The sequence below is a fragment of the Littorina saxatilis genome, linkage group LG16 (genome assembly GCF_037325665.1).
Source record: "Littorina saxatilis isolate snail1 linkage group LG16, US_GU_Lsax_2.0, whole genome shotgun sequence".
NCBI classification, from domain to species: Eukaryota; Metazoa; Mollusca; class Gastropoda; order Littorinimorpha; family Littorinidae; genus Littorina; species Littorina saxatilis.
The window spans coordinates 48328051-48346146 of record NC_090260.1 but is presented as its reverse complement, the minus strand read 5'-3'; the positions used below and the strand labels follow the sequence as shown (position 1 = coordinate 48346146).

Here is an 18096-nt window from a genome sequence, read left to right as displayed (position 1 = left end):
AGATGTGTGCTGTTGGGTAGATGTGTGTTGTTGGGTGGATGAGTGTTGTTGGGTAGATGTGTGTTGTTGGGTAGATGAGTGTTGTTGGGTGGATGTGTGTTGGGTGGATGAGTGTTGTTGGGTGGATGAGTGTTGTTGGGTAGATGAGTGTTGTTGGGTAGATGAGTGTTGTTGGGTGGATGAGTGTTGTTGGGTAGATGAGTGTTGTTGGGTGGATGAGTGTTGTTGGATGGATGAGTGTTGTTGGGTAGATGTGTACGTGTGTTGTTGGGTAGATGAGTGTTGTTGGGTAGATGAGTGCTGTTCGGTGGATGTGTGCTGTTGGGTAGATGTGTGTTGTTGGGTAAATGTGTGTTGTTGGGTGGATGTGTGCTGTTGGGTAGATGTGTGTTGTTGAGTGGATGTGTGGTGTTGGGTGGATGTGTGCTGTTGGGTAGATGTGTGTTGTTGGTTGGATGAGTGTTGTTGGGTGGGTGAGTGCTGTTGGGTGGATGAGTGTTGTTGGGTGGATGAGTGTTGTTGGGTGGGTGAGTGTTGTTGGGTGGATGAGTGTCGTTGGATAGTTGTGTGTTGTTGGATTGATGAGTGTTGTTGGGTGGAAGAGTGTTGTTGGGTGGATGAGTGTTGTTGGGCGGGTGAGTGTTGTTGGGTGGATGAGTGTTGTTGGGTGGATGAGTGTTGTTGGGTGGGTGAGTGTTGTTGGGTGGATGAGTGTCGTTGGATAGATGTGTGTTGTTGGATTGATGAGTGTTGTTGGGTGGAAGAGTGTTGTTGGGTGGATGAGTGTTGTTGGGTAGTCTATGTGTGTTGTTGGATGAATAAGTGTTGTTGGGTGGATGAGTGCTGTTGGGTGGATGAGTGTTGTTGGGTGGATGAGTGTTGTTGGGTGGATGAGTGTTGTTGGGTGGATGAGTGTTGTTGGGTGGATGAGTGTTGTTGGGTAGATGAGTGTTGTTGGATGGATGAGTGTTGGGTAGATGAGTGTTGTTGGGTGGATGAGTGTTGTTGGATGGATGTGTGTTGTTGGGTGGATGAGTGCTGTTGGGTGGATGAGTGTTGTTGGGTGGATGAGTGTTGTTGGGTGGATGAGTGTTGTTGGGTGGATGAGTGTTGTTGGGTGGATGAGTGCTGTTGGGTGGATGAGTGTTGTTGGGTAGATGAGTGTTGTTGGGTGGATGAGTGTTGTTGGGTGGGTGAGTGTTGTTGGGTGGATGAGTGTCGTTGGATAGATGAGTGTTGTTGGATGGATGAGTGTTGTTGGGTGGATGAGTGTTGTTGGATGGATGAGTGTTGTTGGGTAGATGTGTACGTGTGTTGTTGGGTAGATGAGTGTTGTTGGGTGGATGAGTGTTGTTGCGTGGATGAGTGTTGTTGGGTGGATGAGTGTTGTTGGGTAGATGTGTGTTGTTGGGTGGATGAGTGTTGTTGGGTAGATGAGTGTTGTTGGGTGGGTGAGTGTTGTTGTGTGGATGAGTGTTGTTGGGTGGATGTGTGTTGTTGGGTGGATGAGTGTTGTTGGGTAGATGTGTGTTGTTGGGTAGATGAGTGTTGTTGGGTAGATGAGTGTTGTTGGGTGGATGAGTGTTGTTGGGTAGATAAGTGTTGTTGGGTGGATGAGTGTTGTTGGATGGATGAGTGTTGTTGGGTAGATGTGTGCTGTTGGGTGCATGAGTGTTGTTGGGTAGATGAGTGCTGTTCGGTGGATGTGTGCTGTTGGGTAGATGTGTGTTGTTGGGTAAATGTGTGTTGTTGGGTGGATGTGTGCTGTTGGGTAGATGTGTGTTGTTGAGTGGATGTGTGTTGTTGGGTGGATGTGTGTTGTTGGGTGGATGAGTGTTGTTGGGTGGATGTGTGTTGTTGGGCAGATGAGTGTTGTTGGGTGGATGAGTGTTGTTGCGTGGATGAGTGTTGTAAGGTACATGAGTGTTGTTGGGTTGATGTGTGTTGTTGGGTGTTTGTTTGTTTGTTTGCTTAACGCCCAGCCGACCACGAAGGGCCATATCAGGGCAGTGCTGCTTTGAAATTTAATGTGCGCCACACACAAGACAGAAGTCGCAGCACAGGCTTCATGTCTTACCCAGTCACATTATTCTGACACCGGACCAACCAGTCCTAGCACTAACCCCATAATGCCAGACGCCAGGCGGAGCAGCCACTAGATTGCCAATTTTAAAGTCTTAGGTATGACCCGGCCGGGGTTCGCACCCACGACCTCCCGATCACGGGGCGGACGCCTTACCACTAGGCCAACCGTGCCGGTGTGTTGTTGGGTGGATGAGTCTTGTTGGATGTATGAGTGTTGTTGGGTGGATGTGTGTTGTTGGGTAGATGTGTGTTGTTGGGTGGATGAGTGTTGTTGGGTAGATGAGTGTTGTTGGGTAGATGCGTGTTGTTAGGTAGATGTGTTTTGTTGGGTAGATGTGTGTTGTTGGTTAGATGTGTGTTGTTGGGTGGATGAGTGTTGCTGGGTAGATGTGTGTTGTTGGGTGGATGAGTGTTGTTGGGTGGATGTGTGTTGTTGGGTGGATGAGTGTTGGGTAGATGTGTGTTGTTGGATGGATACGTGTTGTTGGGTGGATGTGTGTTGTTGGGTGGATGTGTGTTGTTGGGTAGATGTGTGTTGTTGGGTAGATGAGTGTTGTTGGGTAGATGTGTGTTGTTGGTTGGATGAGTGTTGTTGGTTGGATGAGTGTTGTTGGGTAGATGTGTGTTGTTGGGTAGATGTGTGTTGTTGGGTAGATGAGTGTTGTTGGGTAGATGTGTGTTGTTGGGTGGATGAGTGTTGTTGGGTAGATGTGTGTTGTTGGGTAGATGAGTGTTGTTGGGTAGATGTGTGTTGTTGGGTAGATGTTTGTTGTTGGTTGGATGAGTGTTGTTGGGTGGATGAGTGTTGTTGGGTGGATGAGTGTTGTTGGTTGGATGAGTGTTGTTGGGTAGATGTGTGTTGTTGGGTAGATGAGTGTTGTTGGGTAGATGTGTGTGGTTGGGTAGATGTGTGTTGTTGGTTGGATGAGTGTTGTTAGATGGATGAGTGTTGTTGGGTGGATGAGTGTTGTTGGGTAGATGAGTGTTGTTGGGTAGATGAGTGTTGTTGGGTAGATGTGTGTTGTTGGGTAGATGAGTGTTGTTGGTTGGATGTGTGTTGTTGGTTGGATGAGTGTTGTTGGGTGGATGTGTGTTGTTGGGTGGATGAGTGTTGTTGGGTGGATGAGTGTTGTTGGGTGGATGAGTGTTGTTGGGTGGATGAGTGTTGTTGGGTGGATGAGTGTTGTTGGGTGGATGAGTGTTGTTGGGTAGATGAGTGTTGTTGGGTAGATGAGTGTTGTTGGGTAGATGTGTGTTGTTGGGTAGATGCGTGTTGTTGGATGGATGAGTGTTGTTGTGTACGCGACTTGTTTGTTGTTCAGGGCCCTGGATGGACAGATTATGTTCTTCTGACTCGGACTGTCCTGTTAGGTGGATGTGTGTTGTTGGGTGGATGAGTGTTGTTGGGTGGATGAGTGTTGTTGGGTAGATGTGTGCAGTTGGGTGGATGTGTGTAGTTGAGTGGATGTGTGTTATTGTGTGGGTGTGTGTAGTTAAGCATATGTGTGTCCTTGGGTTGATGCATGTTGTTGGGTAGATGTGTGCAGTTGGATAGATGTGTGCATTTGGGTAGATGTGTGTAGTTGAGTTTGTGTGTGTAGTCGGGTACATAATTTATGTGTTGTTGGGTGGATGAGTGTTGTTGGGTGGATGAGTGTTGTTGGGTGGATGAGTGTTGTTGGGTAGATATGTGTTGTTGAGTAGATATGTGTTGATGGGTAGATGTGGGTTGTTGGGTGTATGAGTGTTGTTGGGTGGATGTGTGTTGTTGGGTAGATGTGTGTTGTTGGGTAGATGTGTGTTGTTGGGTGGATGAGTGTTGATGGGTAGATGTGTGTTGTTGGGTAGATGAGTGTTGTTGGGTAGATGAGTGTTGTTGGGTGGATGAGTGTTGTTGGATGGATGAGTGTTGTTGGGTAGATGAGTGTTGTTGGGTAGATGAGTGTTGTTGGGTGGATGTGTGTTGTTGGGTAGATGTGTGTTGTTGGATGGATGAGTGTTGTTGGGTGGATGTGTGTTGTTGGGTGGATGAGTGTTGGGTAGATGTGTGTTGTTGGATGGATACGTGTTGTTGGGTGGATGTGTGTTGTTGGGTGGATGTGTGTTGTTGGGTAGATGTGTGTTGTTGGGTAGATGAGTGTTGTTGGGTAGATGTGTGTTGTTGGTTGGATGAGTGTTGTTGGGTGCATGAGTGTTGTTGGGTAGATGTGTGTTGTTGGGTAGATGTGTGTTGTTGGGTAGATGAGTGTTGTTGGGTGGATGTGTGCTGTTGGTTGGATGAGTGTTGTTGGGTAGATGTGTGTTGTTGGGTAGATGAGTGTTGTTGGGTAGATGTGTGTTGTTGGGTAGATGTTTGTTGTTGGGTGGATGAGTGTTGTTGGGTGGATGAGTGTTGTTGGGTAGATGTGTGTTGTTGGGTAGATGAGTGTTGTTGGGTAGATGTGTGTGGTTGGGTAGATGTGTGTTGTTGGTTGGATGAGTGTTGTTAGATGGATGAGTGTTGTTGGGTGGATGAGTGTTGTTGGGTAGATGAGTGTTGTTGGGTAGATGAGTGTTGTTGGGTAGATGTGTGTTGTTGGGTAGATGTGTGTTGTTGGTTGGATGAGTGTTGTTGGTTGGATGAGTGTTGTTGGATGGATGTGTGTTGTTGGGTGGATGAGTGTTGTCGGGTGGATGTGTGTTGTTGAGTGGATGAGTGTTGTTGGGTGGATGAGTGTTGTTGGGTGGATGAGTGTTGTTGGGTGGATGAGTGTTGTTGGGTAGATGAGTGTTGTTGGGTAGATGAGTGTTGTTGGGTGGATGAGTGTTGTTGGGTAGATGCGTGTTGTTGGATGGATGAGTGTTGTTGTGTACGCGACTTGTTTGTTGTTCAGGGCCCTGGATGGACAGATTATGTTCTTCTGACTCGGACTGTCCTGTTAGGTGGATGTGTGTTGTTGGGTGGATGAGTGTTGTTGGGTGGATGAGTGTTGTTGGGTAGATGTGTGCAGTTGGGTGGATGTGTGTAGTTGAGTGGATGTGTGTTATTGTGTGGGTGTGTGTAGTTAAGCATATGTGTGTCCTTGGGTTGATGCATGTAGTTGGGTAGATGTGTGCAGTTGGATAGATGTGTGCATTTGGGTAGATGTGTGTAGTTGAGTTTGTGTGTGTAGTCGGGTACATAATTTATGTGTTGTTGGGTGGATGAGTGTTGTTGGGTGGATGAGTGTTGTTGGGTGGATGAGTGTTGTTGGGTAGATATGTGTTGTTGAGTAGATATGTGTTGATGGGTAGATGTGGGTTGTTGGGTGGATGAGTGTTGTTGGGTGGATGAGTGTTGTTGGGTGGATGTGTGCTGTTGGGTAGATGTGTGTTGTTGGGTGGATGAGTGTTGTTGGGTAGATGTGTGCTGTTGTGTAGATGTGTGTTGTTGGGTGGATGAGTGTTGTTGGGTGGATGTGTGTTGTTGGATGGATGAGTGTTGTTGGGTAGATGTGTGTTGTTGGGTAGATGAGTGTTGTTGGGTGGATGAGTGTTGTTGGGTAGATGAGTGTTGTTGGGTGGATGAGTGTTGTTGGATGGATGAGTGTTGTTGGGTAGATGTGTGTTGTTGGGTAGATGAGTGTTGTTGGGTGGATGTGTGTTGTTCGGTGGATGTGTGCTGTTGGGTAGATGTGTGTTGTTGGGTAAATGTGTGTTGTTGGGTGGATGTGTGCTGTTGGGTAGATGTGTGTTGTTGAGTGGATGTGTGGTGTTGGGTGGATGTGTGCTGTTGGGTAGATGTGTGTTGTTGGTTGGATGAGTGTTGTTGGGTGGGTGAGTGCTGTTGGGTGGATGAGTGTTGTTGGGTGGATGAGTGTTGTTGGGTGGGTGAGTGTTGTTGGGTGGATGAGTGTCGTTGGATAGATGTGTGTTGTTGGATTGATGAGTGTTGTTGGGTGGAAGAGTGTTGTTGGGTGGATGAGTGTTGTTGGGCGGGTGAGTGTTGTTGGGTGGATGAGTGTTGTTGGGTGGATGAGTGTTGTTGGGTGGGTGAGTGTTGTTGGGTGGATGAGTGTCGTTGGATAGATGTGTGTTGTTGGATTGATGAGTGTTGTTGGGTGGAAGAGTGTTGTTGGGTGGATGAGTGTTGTTGGGTAGTCTATGTGTGTTGTTGGATGAATAAGTGTTGTTGGGTGGATGAGTGCTGTTGGGTGGATGAGTGTTGTTGGGTGGATGAGTGTTGTTGGGTGGATGAGTGTTGTTGGGTGGATGAGTGTTGTTGGGTGGATGAGTGTTGTTGGGTAGATGAGTGTTGTTGGATGGATGAGTGTTGGGTAGATGAGTGTTGTTGGGTAGATGTGTGTTGTTGGGTAGATGTGTGTTGTTGGGTGGATGAGTGTTGTTGGTTGGATGAGTGTTGTTGGATGGATGTGTGTTGTTGGGTGGGTGAGTGTTGTTGGGTGGGTGAGTGTTGTTGGGTGGATGAGTGTTGTTGGTTGGATGAGTGTTGTTGGGTGGATGAGTGTTGTTGGGTGGATGAGTGTTGTTGGGTAGATGAGTGTTGTTGGGTGGATGTGTGTTGTTGGGTAGATGTGTGTTGTTGGGTAGATGCGTGTTGTTGGATGGATGAGTGTTGTTGTGTACGCGACTTGTTTGTTGTTCAGGGCCCTGGATGGACAGATTATGTTCTTCTGACTCGGACTGTCCTGTTAGGTGGATGTGTGTTGTTGGGTGGATGAGTGTTGTTGGGTGGATGAGTGTTGTTGGGTAGATGTGTGCAGTTGGGTGGATGTGTGTAGTTGAGTGGATGTGTGTTATTGTGTGGGTGTGTGTAGTTAAGCATATGTGTGTCCTTGGGTTGATGCATGTAGTTGGGTAGATGTGTGCAGTTGGATAGATGTGTGCATTTGGGTAGATGTGTGTAGTTGAGTTTGTGTGTGTAGTCGGGTACATAATTTATGAGTTGGTTTGTTGATGTGTGTTCTTGGGCAGATGTGCGTTAATATTAGGTAGTTGTGTGTTGTTGGGTTAATGTGTGTTGTTGGGTTAATGTGTGTTGTGGGGTTAATGTGTGTTGTTGGGTTCCTGTGTGTTGATGTTGATAGTTGTGTGTTGTTGAGTCGATGTGTGTTGATGTTGATAGTTGTGTGCTGTTGAGTAGACGTGTGTTGTTGTTGATAGTTGTGTGTTGTTGAGTAGACGTGTGTTGTTGTTGATAGTTGTGTGTTGTTGAGTAGACGTGTGTTGTTGTCGATAGTTGTGTGTTGTTGAATAGACGTGTGTTGTTGAGTTGATGTGTGTTGATGTTGATAGGCGTGTGTTGTTGAGTTGATGTGTGTTGATGTTGATAGTTAAGTTGTGTGTTGTTGAGTAGACGTGTGTTGTTGGGTTGATGTGTGTTGATGTTGAGAGTTGTGTGTTGATGTTGATAGTTGTGTGTTGTTGAGTAGACGTGTGTTGTTGGGTTGATGTGTGTTGTTGAGTAGACGTGTGTTGTTGTTGATAATTGTGTGTTGTTGGGTTGCTGTGTGTTGATGTTAGTAGGTGTGTGTTGTTGAGTAGACGTGTGTTGTTGTTGATAGTTGTGTGTTGTTGGGTTTATGTGTGTTGATGTTGATAGTTATGTGTTGTTGAGATGACGTGTGTTGTTGGGTTGATGTGTGTTGATGTTGATAGTTCTGTGTTGTTGAGTAGACGTGTGTTGTTGTTGATAGTTGTGTGTTGTTGAGTAGACGTGTGTTGTTGTTGATAGTTGTGGGGTGTTGAGTAGACGTGTGTTGTTGTTGATAGTTGTGTGTCGTTGGGTTGATGTGTGTTGATGTTGTTAGTTGTGTGTTGTTGAGTAGACGTGTGTTGTTGAGTTGCTGTGTGTTAATGTTAATAGTTGTGTGTTGTTGAGTAGACGTGTGTTGTTGATGTTGATGTAGAGTCATCCACACACTGACCACAGTCATCATCCACACACTGACCACAGTCATCATCCACACACTAATTACAGTCATCATCCTCACACTGACCACAGTCATCATCCACACACTGACCACAGTCATCATCCACACAGTGACCACAGTCATCATCCACACACTGACCACAGTCATCATCCACACACAGACAACAGTCATCATCCACACACTGACCACAGTCATCATCCACACAGTGACCACAGTCATCATCCACACACTGACCACAGTCATCATCCACACACTGACCACAGTCATCATCCTCACACTGACCACAGTCATCATCCACACACTGACCACAGTCATCATCCACACACTGACCACAGTCATCATCCACACACTGACCACAGTCATCATCCACACACTAATTACAGTCATCATCCACACACTGACCACAGTCATCATCCACACACTGACCACAGTCATCATCCACACACTGACCACAGTCATCATCCACACACTGACCACAGTCATCATCCACACACTAATTACAGTCATCATCCTCACACTGACCACAGTCATCATCCTCACACTGACCACAGTCATCATCCACACACTGACCACAGTCATCATCCACACAGTGACCACAGTCATCATCCACACACTGACCACAGTCATCATCCACACACTGACCACAGTCATCATCCTCACACTGACCACAGTCATCATCCACACACTGACCACAGTCATCATTCACACACTGACCACAGTCATCATCCACACACTGACCACAGTCATCATCCACACACTGACCACAGTCATCATCCACACACTGACCACAGTCATCATCCACACACTGACCACAGTCATCATACGCAAAATCGAGAAAACTCTATAGACACTTTGAATGAAATTTGGTGCACAAACTTTTTTCCTGATCACGAATCATTGTGTGAAACTTTCTTGACAACTTTCTATTAATACGTGTACGTATCTTTCTAGCAATAGGCGTGTCCCCTGTTTTGAAAAAACTTTTTTCATGGTGCACTGTCTGTGTTTTTAAAAGAAATTAAAACAAATACACAACGGCAAAAATTTCTCTTTATTTGAATGAATTTCAACTTGAAACACATTGTTTTAGAGTGCAGATGTAAACAAAATCAATGTATGACGAATTTGAAAAAAAACCAACATTGGCTATATTTACTGTAAGACGAATGTGTTTTGTTGTTGTTCAGGGCCCTGGGTGGACAGATTATGTTCCTCTGACGCGGACTGTCCTGACGGCATCAACGTTGGGTGTTTGAAGGGCAAGTGTCTCTGTACTCCCGGCTACTTCTACTCCTTTGGACAGGACGTCTGTATGGAGGGTGAGTGTTTGTTGTGGGTAGATGTGTGTTGTTGTGTAGATGTGTGTTGTTGTGTAGATGAGTGTTGCTGTGTAGATGTGTGTTGTTGTGTAGATGTATGTTGTTGTGTAGATGTGTGTAGATGTGTGTTGTTGTGTAGATGTGTGTTGTTGTGTAGATGTGTGTTGTTGTGTAGATGAGTGTTGCTGTGTAGATGTGTGTTGTTGTGTAGATGTATGTTGTTGTGTAGATGAGTGTTGTTGTGTAGATGTGTGTTGTTGTGTAGATGTGTGGTGTTCTGTAGATGTGTGTTGTTGTGTAGATGTGTGTTGTTGTGTAGATGAGTGTTGTTGTGTAGATGTGTGGTGTTGTGTAGATGTGTGGTGTTGTGTAGATGAGTGTTGTTGTGTAGATGTGTGTTGTTGTGTAGATGTGTGTTGTTGTGTATATGTGTTTTGTTAGGCAGATGTGTGTTGTTGGGTGGATGTGTGTAGTTATGTGGATATGTGTTGCTGGGTAGATGTGTGTAGTTGGGTAGATGTGTGTAGTTGGGTGGATGTGTGTAGTTGGGTGGATGTGTGTTATTATGTGGGTGTGTGTAGTTAAGTATATGTGTGTCCTTGGGTTGATGCATGTAGTTGGGTAGATGTGTGTAGTTGGATAGGTGTGTGCATTTGGGTAGATGTGTGTAGTTGGGTACATATATGTTGGTTGGTTGATGTGTGTTCTTGGGCAGATGTGCGTTAATATGCATGTAGTTGGGTAGATGTGTGTAGTTGGATAGGTGTGTGCATTTGGGTAGTTGTGTGTTGTTGGGTTAATGTGGGTTGTTGGGTAGATGCGTGTTATTGTTGATAGTTGTGTGTTGTTGGGTTAATGTGTGCTGTTCGGTAGACGTCTGTTGATTGGTTGCTGTGTAGGCCTATTGATGTTGATAGTTGTGTGTTGTTGAGTAGACGTGTCTTGTTCGGTTGATGTGTGTTGATGTTGATAGTTGTGTGTTGTTGAGTAGACGTGTCTTGTTCGGTTGATGTGTGTTGATCTTGATAGTTGTGTGTTGTTGAGTAGAGGTCTGTGTTTTTAAAAGAAATTAAAACAAATACACAACGGCAAAAATTTCTCTTTATTTGAATGAATTTCAACTTGAAACACATTGTTTTAGAGTGCAGATGTAAACAAAATCAATGTATGACGAATTTGAAAAAACCCAACATTGGCTATATTTACTGTAAGACGAATGTGTTTTGTTGTTGTTCAGGGCCCTGGGTGGACAGATTATGTTCCTCTGACGCGGACTGTCCTGACGGCATCAACGTTGGGTGTTTGAAGGGCAAGTGTCTCTGTACTCCCGGCTACTTCTACTCCTTTGGACAGGACGTCTGTATGGAGGGTGAGTGTTTGTTGTGGGTAGATGTGTGTTGTTGTGTAGATGTGTGTTGTTGTGTAGATGAGTGTTGTTGTGTAGATGTGTGTTGTTGTGTAGATGAGTGTTGTTGTGTAGATGTGTGTTGTTGTGTAGATGTGTGTTGTTGTGTAGATGTGTGTTGTTGTGTAGATGTGTGTTGTTGTGTAGATGTGTGTTGTTGTGTAGATGTGTGTTGTTGTGTAGATGTGTGGTGTTGTGTAGATGTGTGGTGTTGTGTAGATGTGTGTTGTTGTGTAGATGTGTGTTGTTGTGTAGATGTGTGGTGTTGTGTATATGTGTTTTGTTAGGCAGATGTGTGTTGTTGTGTAGATGTGTGGTGTTGTGTAGATGTGTGTTGTTGTGTATATGTGTTTTGTTAGGCAGATGTGTGTTGTTGGGTGGATGTGTGTAGTTAGATGGATATGTGTTGCTGGGTAGATGTATGTAGTTAGGTGGATGTGTGTAGTTGGGTGGATGTGTGCAGTTGGGTGGATGTGTGTTATTATGTGGGTGTGTGTAGTTAAGTATATGTGTGTCCTTGGGTTGATGCATGTAGTTGGGTAGATGTGTGTAGTTGGATAGGTGTGTGCATTTGGGTAGATGTGTGTAGTTGGGTACATATATGTTGGTCGGTTGATGTGTGTTCTTGGGCAGATGTGCGTTAATATTAGGTAGTTGTGTGTTGTTGGGTTAATTGCGTGTTATTGTTGATAGTTGTGTGTTGTTGGGTTAATGTGGGTTGTTGTTGATAGTTGTGTGTTGTTGGGTAGATGTGTGTTGTTGTTGATAGTTGTGTGTTGTTGGGTTAATGTGTGCTGTTCGGTAGACGTCAGTTGATTGTTTGCTGTGTATTGATGTTGATAGTTGTGTGTTGATGTTGATATAGTTGTGTGTTGTTGAGTAGACGTCTGATGTTGGGTTGCTGTGTGTTGATGTTGATAGTTGTGTGTTGTTGAGTAGACGTCTGTTGTTGGGTTGCTGTGTATTGATGTTGATAGTTGTGTGTTGATGTTGATATAGTTGTGTGTTGTTGAGTAGACGTGTGTTGTTGGGTTGATGTGTGTTGATGTTGAGAGTTGTGTGTTGTTGGGTAGACGTGTGTTGATGTTGATAGTTGTGTGTTGTTGAGTAGACGTCTGATGTTGGGTTGCTGTGTGTTGATGTTGATGTTGATAGTTGTGTGTTGTTGAGTAGACGTCTGATGTTGGGTTGCTGTGTGTTGATGTTGATGTTGATAGTTGTGTGTTGTTGAGTAGACGTCTGTTGTTGGGTTGCTGTGTGTTGATGTTGATGTTGATAGTTGTGTGTTGTTGAGTAGACGTCTGTTGTTGGGTTGCTGTGTGTTGATGTTGATGTTGATAGTTGTGTGTTGTTGAGTAGACGTCTGTTGTTGGGTTGCTGTGTGTTGATGTTGATGTTGATAGTTGTGTGTTGTTGAGTAGACGTCTGATGTTGGGTTGCTGTGTGTTGATGTTGATAGTTTTGTGTTGTTGGGTTGATGTGTGTTAAGTGTATTAAATGGTCTCCCGTCAGGACCGTGTCAAGAAGACAAAAGATTGTACTGCCCGGATGGAACCTGCATGAATGAGGACTCGTTCTGCAACACACGAAATTATGGTTGTAAGGACAACAGTGACGAATTGAATTGCCGTGAGTATACTATAAGTGCGATTGGCAGGCACACACACACACACACACACACACACACACACACACACACACGCACGCACACACACAAAACACACACACACATACACACACACACACACACACACACACAAAAGAGTTCATAGAAAAGCTATGTGGATACCTGTACTGGGGGAATTAGGAAGGTTCCCTTTAGGATTAAAAATGTTATCACAAACAATAGCATTCTGGGCGCATATTCTAGACTCCAAACAAGATTCGTATATATGTTCTGCGCGAACTTAGAATCCGGTTTCATTCTAGAATGGACCGGGTCCAGGTTGGAATTCTAACCCTGCGCAAGTACAGGGGTGCCATTCTAGAATGAAACCCTTGTTGCTGGTCCATTCTAGAATCGGCCGTGCGCAAGGTTGGAATTTGGGTCCAAGTTGGAATAGTCATTTCAGTTAGACTATCACACAGCCAAAGCCACAAATGTGGATTTTCTGTTTGTTTTTGTTTTTTGTGTGTTTGGTTGGGGTTTTTTTCTCTCTGGTTTTTTACACTTTACTCAAAGACATCGTGAATTGGGATTGTGATGTTCTGAAAGTGATTACGATTTTGAGAGACACTCAGCACTGATCGCTACGAACGGAAATTTCCGGACTGACAGTGTTTTGCCGATCTCGCTTGTAACTTTTAATCTTATTCATATACATGAAGTTGGTCTTCTGAATTGTGAAGATATAATGTCAACTTTTTTTACATTTAGTCAAGTTTTGACTAAATGTTTTAACGTAGAGGGGGGAATCGAGACGAGGGTCGTGGTGTATGTGCGTGCGCGTGTGTGTGCGCGTGTGTGTGTGTGTGTGTGTGTGTGTGTAGAGCGATTCAGACTAAACTACTGGACCGATCTTTATGAAATTTGACATGAGAGTTCCTGGGTATGAAATCCCCGAACGTTTTTTTCATTTTTTTGATAAATGTCTTTAATAACGTCATATCCGGCTTTTCGTGAAAGTTGAGGCGGCACTGTCACGCCCTCATTTTTCAACCAAATTGGTTGAAATTTTGGCCAAGCAATCTTCGACGAAGGCCGGACTTCGGTATTGCATTTCAGCTGGGTGGCTTAAAAATTACTTAATGACTTTGGTCATTAAAAAACTGAAAATTGTAAAAAAAAATTTTTTTTTATAAAACGATCCAAATTTACATTCATCTTATGCTCCATCATTTGCTGATTCCAAAAACATATACATATGTTATATTTGGATTAAAAACAAGCTCTGAAAATTAAATATATAAAAATTAATATGAAAATTAAATTTTCGAAATCAATTTAAAAACAATGTCATCTTATTCCTTGTCGGTTCCTGATTCCAAAAACATATACATATGATGTGTTTGGATTACAAACACGCTCAGAAAGTTAAAACGAAGAGAGGCACAGAAAAGCGTGCTATCCTTCTCCGCTCTTCTTGTCAATTTCACTGCCTTTGCCGTGAGCGGTGGACTGACGATGCTACGAGTATACGGTCTTGCTGCGTTGCATTGCGTTCAGTTTCATTCTGTGAGTTCGACAGCTACTTGACTAAATGTTGTATTTTCGCCTTACGCGACTTGTTTAAACCTGTGACAACAGCTCTATAACTCACTCTGTCCTTCTGTTGGTCTGTCTGTCGGTTAGTCGGTCTGACCGTCTGTCTGTCTGTTTGTCAAAAAAATTGTCAAAAAAAAACGGACATTTCCGAGAGGGAGACAGCGCTGACATTGCAAGCGGTCGCAACCGGCTCTCATCACAAAAACAACTGCCCTGCAAACAATACCGCCCTGGTAGTCCCCCTTGCTATGGTCTGCCTTTGTTTATTGCGTACTCAGGAGTGTCAACTTTCTTGACATGACATGACATCGCAAGATCGCCAAAGGATTTTTTCAGGGGTAGACAAATCAGCCCCATTTTATCAAAGGGAAGGTGCAGGTGGAGATAATTCAAGGGAAGACAACTCTGTCTTACCTACAAACATTACGGCCCCCTTTATTCAAGGGTTTCATTCTAGAATGGCACCCCTGTACTTGCGCAGGGTTAGAATTCCAACCTGGACCCGGTCCATTCTAGAATGAAACCGGATTCTAAGTTCGCGCAGAACATATACATCAATTATATGACTCAATGTTGCATCATCCGACAGAAACGCCATGGCTACAATTTGTTAGACAATCTCTTTGTAACTTAGGTTTTAGTCACGTTTGGCATAACCAATCTACATTAAATGTACACAAATTAAAGTTTGCCATTGACAAAAAACAACAAGAGGAATATATAAGATATTGGACAAAAGAAAAATCAGATACATATTCCAGACTTAAGTTTTATTTTATGATCAGTAAATCTTACGAAATGCAGTCATACTTAATACAAATTAAGAATAATAAACACAGAAAGATGTTAAGCAGATTAAGGACTAGCACACATTGTCTAAAAATTGAAAGTGGAAGACATCAGAATATCCCTAAAGAAAATCGTCTTTGTATTGAATGCAATGTCATAGAAGATGAAATACATTTTCTAGATAAATGCAATAAATATGTTAAATTAAGGGATGAATTTAAAGAAGATGCTTCACATATCAATATGAAATATGCTAACAAAAATCCAAGTAACTTATTTTTAGAAGACGAAGTTCAAGTTCGTCTTGGCAAATTTGTTACGGATTGTTTTAGCATTGTATAATGCAATATTCCCCCCTCTGCTTCTTTATCTCTGTAAACTTGTAGGGGTAGTTATTTTTCGATAATGACCCAGCAACCAAACAAATAACGACCCAGCAACAGCCTGAATCCTCGATAGTGCAATGGGTTGAGAGGTTGTTCTGTTTCGGTACTACTTTTTGCGACTGAAAAGTTCCGAACGCTCTAATGTACGAAGTATACATCTCTGGAGCAAACAATTCAAACATACCGCATTTAAATTAACAACTACAGGCCTGAACACATGAATCTCCATATAAAATCCATGAGTTCGGTTGTTTTCTGAATCTCATCTGCCGTGCTCAACAAGCCGTTCATCACAAGCAATTTCCCAAGGCAAGTAACTCATACTTTGTCTAGCGACAAGAGTAGTTCCCCTTCTTTTCACTCAGTTCCTTCGACAACAGACTGCAATCCGACGGTCAGTTTTCAACAATATTTCATTTAATAAACATATCACACGCAACCAAATGCACACATCTCATCAATTTAAACAACATAAAGCGGTTTCATACACTATTTTCCCCAGAAAACTGAACTTCATACAGTTTTTAACGTTGGAACACGGGTGCAAAAGTTCGTCTGCTAGTCCCATTTCAATCAATCAATCAATCAATCAATCAATCAATCAATGAGGCTTATATCGCGCATATTCCGTGGGTACAGTTCTAGGCGCTCTGCAGTGATGCCGTGTGAGATGAAATTTTATACGGCCAGTAGATTGCAGCCATGTCGGCGCATATTTACTTTTCACGGCCTTATTCCAAGTCACACGGGTATGGTAGACAATTATTAACTGTGCCTAAGCAATTTTGCCAGGAAAGACCCTTTTGTCAATCGTGGGATCTTTAACGTGCACACCCAATGTAGTGTACACGGGGGGTGGTTCGGACACCGAAGAGAGTCTGCACACAAAGTTGACTCTGTGAAATAAATTTCCGCCGAACCTGGGATCGAACTCACGCTGACAGCGGCCAACTGAATACAAATCCAGCGCGCTACCAACTGAGCTATATCCCCGCCCCATTTGACGAAAAAACATTATCCTGAGCGATACCAAAACATATACAGAACACACAATATCTGCCTTTGCCGCCACAGCAGAATAACAGCATATCTGTGTACTTGATTTTAGCCCAATGACACGTGACGGCTTATCCCCTCAAGATTGAGCAATCTTGGGAGCACACGCAAACACCCAACTCATTCACTCACCACACACCCAAGAAAGATTACAAGTGGAGATAGACGTCACTATGTATAAAAAAACTAAAGGAACCACATGTAACTTATAAGCTTTATATAATAAACACAAATTTATACACATAACATCCACACAATTAACGGGTAACCCATACAAATACTACAGACATTGACAACACATGAATTCACATGAAATTATCCTGGAATCCAGTCCTAAGCACCCCCCCCCCCCCCCCCTGGTTCTATAGCCTGTTAGTATCCGGCGCTCAATAATGTTGCACCACCCACTCACACGAACACAGACACATACTTTAACAGCGACAGGGTACTTAGCTTTTCAGGGATACACACTGCCCTATACAGGCGCCTTTGTCCTTCCCTCCTCAGAATGCCGCAGCTTTCTGATTCTGACCCACTAGAAAGGTCCCCGACTGCCTAAGCTCGTCGTACCCAGCTCCATCCTTCAGAGCTGTTCCCCAGATTCCTAGGCATGTAGAGCTGACCAAACCCCTTCCTCTTGCCGTCTTCTGGTGGTCCCGCGTACACTCTGTGTGGAACCTTCTTGTCGGAGTGACCCATGTCGCACTTCATGCGTCACCGTGAACCGCAGTCACCTTCCGATAGCGTTCCCACTGTCCAGTCTTAACGCCTTCACGTAATCATACGTCCCTCCTCCGTTCTCTCCGGCCAACTGCATATAATAAAACAGCACGTTAATACTGAACAACACCATCCCTAGCTACCTGGCGTGTATCGATGGTTGTGTTAGTGCTCATCGGCAATGCAACCTCTTAGCGCATAATACCGATGGACATCAAGATCGAATATTACACCAGGCAACCATGTATGGAAAAGGATAATTATTTAATGCATTAGCTATAAAACGGGGCTTTACAATATATATTTATAGTTCGCTTCAACCTATAAACTTATTGTCTTTATCATGACCATATACGCCATGTGATATGTTACAAATAACTGGACAAACGTACACTAAATGTTAGATTGTGGTATCCAACTTAACATTACATTACATGACCACGATTGCATGTCGCAACACGCATATCCCTTCACAGGTATGATACATCCCCGCATATTATTACACACTATAATATGAAGATATAACACAACATGATCAATACTATAAGTATACTAAAGTTGTCGGGATGTCGGCCGCCATCTTGGATAATATGTGATTTTTCCATGTGAACGAATATTTAATAGTTATATGCAAATAATTACACACATATTATTCCACTGTATGTTCACTATATATCACTTCCAAAATATAACAATTACATCAATTCGTCTATGTACAAAGTCCTATTTTAGCTTCTTCTGCATCTCTAAAAATTCGGGTTGTGACACCCAAAATAGGAAAACTGACAAGAAGTGTTAACAGAATGGAATGATTTGCACGGAACTATACAACCGCGCATTAATCGATCGCCTGCGCAGGTTGACTGGTTGAGAGAATAGGATTCGATCAAACTTTCGCAAAAAAACTCATCTTTTCTTTGAATAACTGAAGAAAGGAGGAATAAAGAGGTTACACACCTCGTCTCAGTGATTATAAAAAATAATGGTCTCAGTTCGCGGTCATGAAAAAGCTCGCTAAAGCTCGCATTTTTCATGATCCGCTAACTTCGACCATTATTTTTGATAATCACTGAGACTCGGCATGTAACCTCTACTTATTTGTTGTTTGTTGTGTCAATAACTTTACTGGTTCATGACAATAAACATTATTCTATTCTATATATTATTCTATTCACACACACACACACACACACACACACACACACACACACACACACAC

General features: G+C 43.5%; 1 protein-coding gene across 1 annotated transcript in view; it reads left to right on the top strand.

Annotated features, from left to right (window-relative positions):
* LOC138950040 (low-density lipoprotein receptor-related protein 8-like) overlaps positions 1-18096 on the top strand; it is a 70655-nt gene that overhangs the window by 18197 nt on the left and 34362 nt on the right. Inside the window, exons 4-6 of the mRNA XM_070321824.1 lie at positions 9185-9322; positions 10554-10685; positions 12234-12350. Coding sequence (XP_070177925.1) covers positions 9185-9322; positions 10554-10685; positions 12234-12350 — 387 coding nt within the window. The remainder of the gene's footprint in view (positions 1-9184; positions 9323-10553; positions 10686-12233; positions 12351-18096) is intronic.